This window comes from Vespa velutina, chromosome 20, assembly GCF_912470025.1.
Source record: "Vespa velutina chromosome 20, iVesVel2.1, whole genome shotgun sequence".
Taxonomy (NCBI): domain Eukaryota; kingdom Metazoa; phylum Arthropoda; class Insecta; order Hymenoptera; family Vespidae; genus Vespa; species Vespa velutina.
Window position 1 is genome coordinate 2,454,928 of NC_062207.1, and position 7,215 is coordinate 2,462,142.

Consider the following 7,215-nt stretch of genomic DNA (forward strand, 5'->3'; position numbering starts at 1 on the left):
GAGAGAGAGAGAGAGAGAGAGAGAGAGAGAGAAAGAACGGCGGTGAGCTTTTGCGATGTTCAAAAGCATAACCGACGTATGAGAAACAGAGAACGAGAGAGAAAAAGAGAGAGAGAGAGAGAGAGAGAGAGAGAGAGAGAGAGAGAGAGAGAGAGAGAGAGAGGGAGAGTGGTAACCGCGTGCGATGAGGCGATATACAGCGCCCGGTATAAAGCGGCGAAGACGAAAAGCGTAATCTTGCTAGAAAGACGGATGAGAGAGTGCAAAGAGAAGAGAAGAGAAGAGAAGAGAGGAAGAGTAATGTAGAGTAGAGGAGATGAGTGTTCGAGAGAGATAGATATAGAGAGAGAGAGGACAAGGAAGGAAGACAGAGAAAGAGAGAGAGAGAAGAAGATAGGAAGAGACGAAGAAGAAAGTTCGTCGATACAAGGAGTCGATTGTAGGCTGCTGCTGAAAGGGACCGCCGATCCTAGCAGAGCGCGGTCTTTGTAGCACAGTGGACGACTTATGCTTAAGAACGATATGATTCCGATGTCGAGATTACTATGGAAGAACTTGGAAAGAACGGACATACGGACATAACGTCCCCATCTCGAACGTCGGGAACGAACGCGGGTGGCTATTAGCTTCGGCTTTGATTGGCTGAGTTTAATGAGCCAGGCGACACGCGTATAAATTGCCGCGCACCGAGAAATCTTCTTTGAAGATATTTCGAGGCGCTCGTCCGCTTGAATTCTGAGCAATTTTCTGGATCGTCCGTTCGCAAGACCGAACAACTCGCAAGAAGAAGACCGTCGCCGCAGCCGCTGCCTTCTACCATACAGTCTACGCGGCCACTTCTTGCCCCCGACCCAACCCCCTCCTCATCTCCTCCTCCCACCGACTCATAATACTCTCAGATTATTCATTTTTTGCTTTTTTTTTGTCTCTCTCTCTCTCTCTCTCTCTCTCTCTCTCTTTCTCTCTCTCACTCTTTTGCTTTTTTTCCTTTCTTCTTTCTACTTTTTTTTCTTTTCTTTTTCCTTCAACTTTTTCGAATTTTTTCTTTCATTTTTCTCCTTTTAAACTTTCACTTCGTTTTTTCTTCTCTCGCGCATCGAAGGTCAATGACCTATCAATTGTCTCCTCGTCGATCTTTTTCTCGGTTCTTTCTTTTATTTTTTTTTTTTTTTGTTCCTTTTACAATAAAACGATACACGGCATAAGATGAAAATAATTCAAGTACGGTATACGCCTATTGCGGTAGTACGCCGATAATGTTCATTCACGATGTAATGGTATTCATGGCAATCGTCAGAAGTCGTTCGTTCATGTAATATCGATCTTTATATATATATATATATATATATATATATGTATGTCCAAAGACAACTTCGAATCACTCGTGTTCGTGTCATCGATTAAGGACAGTATAAGCGTTCTAACCCAAATTTCGAAGAAGAAATAAGCTTACGTTCAAAAAGTTTTACGTTTAAAATATTTGATTGGTCAATTTTAGTGTCGAAGATTTCGTTCATTTTCTTTTTTTTTTTTTCCTTAATTTTTTCTTTTTTTTTCTTTCCCCCCCTCTCTCTCTCTCTCTTTTTTTATTTTCTCAAAACATCGACGATGATCTCGGTTTGACGGTTAGAACGCGTCGCGCGTTAATGATTTCGAAATATTTAATTAAATTCGATCGAAACGATTAATGCGTTTCTATAGCAGTTAAAAAAGATATCTTCGCAATTATATATCCCTTTTGTTAAATATTAATAAGATTTAAATATTTGATTGCAACGCGATTACGTTGAACGTCAAGATGTCCGATGATGATAATAAATTAAAATCGCCGATCGTTGGATCAACACGAGTCGAATATAAAGTTCCTCTGATCGAAAAATCCGATGAGATGGGATCGATCGATTACGACGAGGAGGATTCGATTATTGAAAGTTTATGCGACTCGCCGTCTTATCCTAATTTTCAAGTATATTTAAAAATTAAACCAAAGTCAACAAGAATTTCAAGTAATACAGAATCGATCGAAGATAATGAAAATTATTACGAGATATTAAATTCTACGACACTGATAACGAGATTCAAGGCTAACGTAAATCGAAATAATTCAAGATATCTTTTGGCCAACGTTAAGAAGAATGATAATAACTTGATTGATCGTAATACTGCCAAAAGATATTACTTCACGAAGATATTTCGATCTGACATATCGCAAGAGGAATTTTTCGAGGAGATTATGAAAAAACGTATCGTCGATTTTTTAAATGGACAAAATTCAACGATAATGACTTATGGAACGACAAATTCTGGAAAGACTTATACCCTTCATGGTACATCAGATAAACCTGGTTTAATTCCACGTACAATCGAGGATATATTTTCATCTATTAATTGTACCCTTATGCCTTGGTATAAACTTTATTCCAATAATACGTTGATAAGCCTTGACGATAAAGAAAGATTGGAGGAGTCCGAAAAGAAAATGAAATTATTGAGATCGCCATTGATAAATAACGAAAGATTTATGGAAGCAAGAAAATCATTGGAAAATTCGGAAAGATCGAATACAATAGGATCGGAAAGAAAACGTTTAGAGTGTAATGGCGAATTTATGTATGCCGTTTGGTTGTCATTCGCTGAGATCTATAATGACAATATTTATGATCTTCTCGATTTCAAGGAATCATCATCATCGTCGTCGTCGTCGTCGTCGTCGTCGTCGTCATTTAAAAATCATCCATTGAAATTGATAACCGATAAGAATGGTACAACATACGTTAAAGGATTAACGATGATCTATGTAACTACGCCATTCGAGGCATGTCAAATTTTCATTGCCGGTCAATCGAGAATGAGTACAACGTTTACTACGTTAAATCCTAAATGTTCGAGATCTCATACGATATTTACAATAGGATTGTTGAAGTATCAAAAGGAATATGCGCCTCATGAAACAGAAGCTAGTACATTGACATTTTGTGATTTAGCTGGTTCTGGACGATCGAAAGAATTAAATGAATTAAATGCCGAGAGATTGAAGGAGACTAAAAATATTAACAAAAGTTTATTGGTCCTTGGTAGATGTTTAAAAACTATTCGAAAAAAGCAGAGAAAAGAATCGATGAAATGTATAAATGATCATTTGACCGGTCCATTTCGTGAATCGAAATTAACGAGGATATTTCAAAGGGCATTGTCCGGCAATGAGCACGTGACCTTTTTAGTTAATATCGATACTTCGTCGGTATTTATAAATGAAATTAAAAGTATATTGAAAGTATCGTCTCTGAAAGTAGCGTCGAAAATAACGCCGGATACGAAAGAATCGAATTTAAAATTTATCCTAAAGGAATCCAATTGTAATACTTCGAGGATCAATGAATCCATCATTTCGAATGAATTTAAATCATTTAGTACGATAAACGATGAGCATAAGTCAATTATTGTTAGTCAAGAAAATGTCATCATTGAATCCGATAAAGATCGTCGTAATGATCACGAGGAAAGTTCGAAAAATGTTTCGATCATCGATGATCATATAAAAAATATTTCAGAGGAACGTATATACGGTAAGAAACGTAAAAGAGACGAGGAACTTTCGTTCGTGTGCGAGACCAATGACGACGACAACGACGACGACGATGACGATAACGAAGATGACGATGATGACGATGATAACGATGATCTCATGGTTTCTAAAGATCTACAAGCTGAAAATATTCGAGCTATTAGAAGAAGGATACGAGATTTGATAAATGAATTGAATAATTTGCAACGTGAGAATATAGTCATGATTGAAAATAAAAAATATTATACGGAATTGGTACTTATTAAAAGAGAATTAAAGGATTATAAGGATCACGATAAACTTGAAATCAATTCGAAATTGAATATATGCGATAACATTGTTGACAATGATATTGATAATTTAACGATTAAATTGAGGAACGTTATAGACGAGAAAAATGGATTTATCGATGAAAATAAATCGGATTTGAGGATGTATCAGAACGTAGAAGTGGATGATTCGATTAATGACGAATTAAATGAAATAAATGAATTGAAAAAGGAACTTACGGAAAAGACGATTGATATAAAAGCATTGACGTTACAATTGGAATCGTGTGAGAGAGAATTGAATGAGACCGAAGTTGCGTGTAAGGATGCCGTGAATAGGAACGACGTATTGTTGAAAAAGATCGAGGCATTGGAAAATGTTGTTAGATATATGGAATGTGAAAGAAAGGATATGTATACGCCACAGCCGCCATATTATTTGGAGGAGATATCATTCGTTGATAACGATCATTCTCAAATTTATCATTCTCAATTGGAAAGAATTCATTCGAATACCGATGAAAGATTGTCATCTATCACGGATATATTATATTTTGGTGATGGTACGAATAATGAACCAACGGATATGATCGTTCAGGCTCACGTTGATTGTAAAAAAAACAAGGAGAATTTTATTATCACAAATAAGAAAAATTTCATTCATACGGATCTTACATACGTCATCGATAATAACAAAGAGAATAACAAAGATCTATTGGAATTTTCTTTAAATGAATTAAGATCGAGCTATGAAAGTAGTAAAAATGATTCTGGCATTGTAATCGAAGAGTCTGTCGTTGATTGGAAAAAGGAAATTTCTAATGATACGAATGATAGGAAAAATGTAAATATGTCGATTTTACGAGAAGAATCGAAAGAATTCGAGAAAGTATCGAAATCATTGAACGTGAAAATGTACGAAAAGGAAAGATCAATGCTGAATGATGGATCGAACGATGGATCGATATTAATGAAAGAAATTAATGAAGAAAATGAAGAAACTGAACTCGTAACGAGAAAATCTTTTCGATCTCTCAACATTAAATGTCAATCCTTGGAGGATCTGTCGCAATGGTTGAAGCATAGATTGGATCTACAAATGGCATATTGTAGGATAGAACATTTGTCGAAATTGACGAATCTCAAGAGAGATTTATCGTCGAAAACGATTGATTTGAATGTGGCTAATGAAAAACTAATCACTGCCAATAACGATTTGAACAAATTAAACGATTTAACAAATAAATTGAACGATTTAACGATTATCGTCGCTGAATGTAACGAAGATAGGAAAGAACTTTACGATAAATTGCAGGAACGTACGGAGATGCAATTAAGTTTGGAAATGAAATTGAAATATTTCGTATCTTTGTTAGAGAAGAAGGATGAGATGATAACGTGCCTGAGAAAGGATTTGAATAATATTTTTCATATCAATGCGACGAACAAAGAAAGAATCAAGGAACTCGATATGGAAATAATTGATATAAAAGAAAAAATGGATTCGATTAGAAAGGAATTAATAAATTCCGAGGAATTACGTATAGAGTTAGAAAAGAATTCGATAAAGGAAATTGACAATCTTAAATCACAATTGACGATTTATGAGAATAATGGTATGTTATTAAAGCGTACCGTCGATGATCTTGACGATAAGAAGGATGAATTGATACGCGTTAAAACCCAATTGCTTCGTAAGGAACGTGAAATGAGTTTGTTCAAGAGTAACAGAGATGCCACCATTAAGAAGTATGAATTTTTGGTTAAACAATTGCAAGAGGAAATAGATAAGTTTAAGGATCAATCGCGTTACGAGTCAACTACGTCGATGATATCCGATGGGATTAAAAAAGAAACGTCCAATTGTTCGATTAAAACGCGCAACAAGTTCAAAGTATCCGAATCATTGAAGAAATTAACACGTACGGGTTTTACGAAGAGTAACACCGATCGTAATTGGAAAACTAATTATCTTCGTAGAAAATCGACGGACGAAAAGTCAGTTGCATCGACATCGAACTTTTCTGTATCTAAAGTTTCGAGCTATAATGAGAGTAACAACATGGAATCCATCTCGTCGGACAATAATACAAAGTTTATCGATGAAAAGGAATTAGATCGTACGTCAACGATCGATCGAGTACGTTCGTACGAATATATTAATATATTAATTTTTATATAACCATTTGATATTATTAATATATATACCCAACGTTTCAGACAGAAAGTGACGTAGACTCGAACGAATCATTTTCACGTGGTGCGATCATTAACGTTAATTCCGAAGAAGGAACGTACGATGATTACGACGATACCGACGATGATTCCGACGTTATCTCTTGTAAATCATCAATACGTAATAACAGCAAAATGTCCGGTTGGATGAGAATAAGAAGAATCGATGCCAGAACTGTCTTGACACATTGTTCGGACATTGAACTCGACGACGTTGAAGATCGATCCGATGATTCAGCTTAAGTTTTATGAGAGAGAGAGAGAGAGAGAGAGAAAGGAAAAAAGAAAAAAAGAATGGAAAGAATAGAACAAATCCCTCCTTCCTCCCTCCACCCCTCAAACCGTATGAAAATCATGAACGAATGATATTGGTTAGCTATCAATAATTTCTTTTTTTCTTTTTTAATTCTTTCTCTTTAATTGTTCCCTCGTTCTCTTTCCTTCATGACTGTTCTTTCGTTATCTTTTCTTTTTCTTTCTTTCTTTCTTTCTTGTTTTTTTCTTCTTCTTCTTTTCTTTTAATTACCATTATCGTTCGAATACTTATCAATTTCAAGCCCATTTATTTATTTATTTATTTATTATCCTTCCTTCCTTCCTTTTTATTTCCCCATTGTGAAATATTATTTCTGAAAAATGTTTTTTCTTTTTTTTTTTTTACATACCAGTTAAATGTCAAACAATATAATTCTCTTACTTCATAGCCGTCCAGATATCTTAAATTAAATTTGCCACGTACGTACATGAAAAAAAAAAAAAAGAAAAAAAAAAGTCGAATTATCGATCGGCGATATCAACGGTAATATCGGACATTCTCCCGGGAGAAGATTATCCGTAATGGCAAAACGTGGTTCCAACGTTCGTTACAATAAGCTAGCAATCCCTCCCTTCCGTCACCACCACCACCAGCCCCTCCACCACCACCCATCCATTCCACCCACTACTCCCGATCACCCTTCACGATCTCTGCCTCTTCTACGCTCTTCTACTACGTCGCATCTCTTCTCTCCTCTTCTCAATCTCGGTGTTTGGTCACCCCCAATGGTTAGGAGGAGTTAGAAACCATGCTTACACCGGCCTGGCTATTGGGGCAAACCCTGCTTGGGATTTTATTGCCAATATGCTATAATTTTCGACATTAGACGC

At 35.8% G+C, this 7,215-nt stretch overlaps 1 protein-coding gene across 1 annotated transcript; it reads left to right on the forward strand.

Annotated features, from left to right (window-relative positions):
* Positions 1-1,798: 1,798 nt before the first annotated feature.
* LOC124956066 (kinesin-like protein KIF20A) lies at positions 1,799-6,312 on the forward strand. The gene is made up of 6 exons (XM_047511437.1): positions 1,799-2,600; positions 2,781-3,566; positions 3,699-4,438; positions 4,484-5,232; positions 5,347-5,974; positions 6,055-6,312. Exons 1-6 carry the CDS (start codon positions 1,799-1,801, stop codon positions 6,310-6,312), a joined length of 3,963 nt encoding a protein of 1,320 aa, XP_047367393.1.
* Positions 6,313-7,215: the final 903 nt, after the last annotated feature.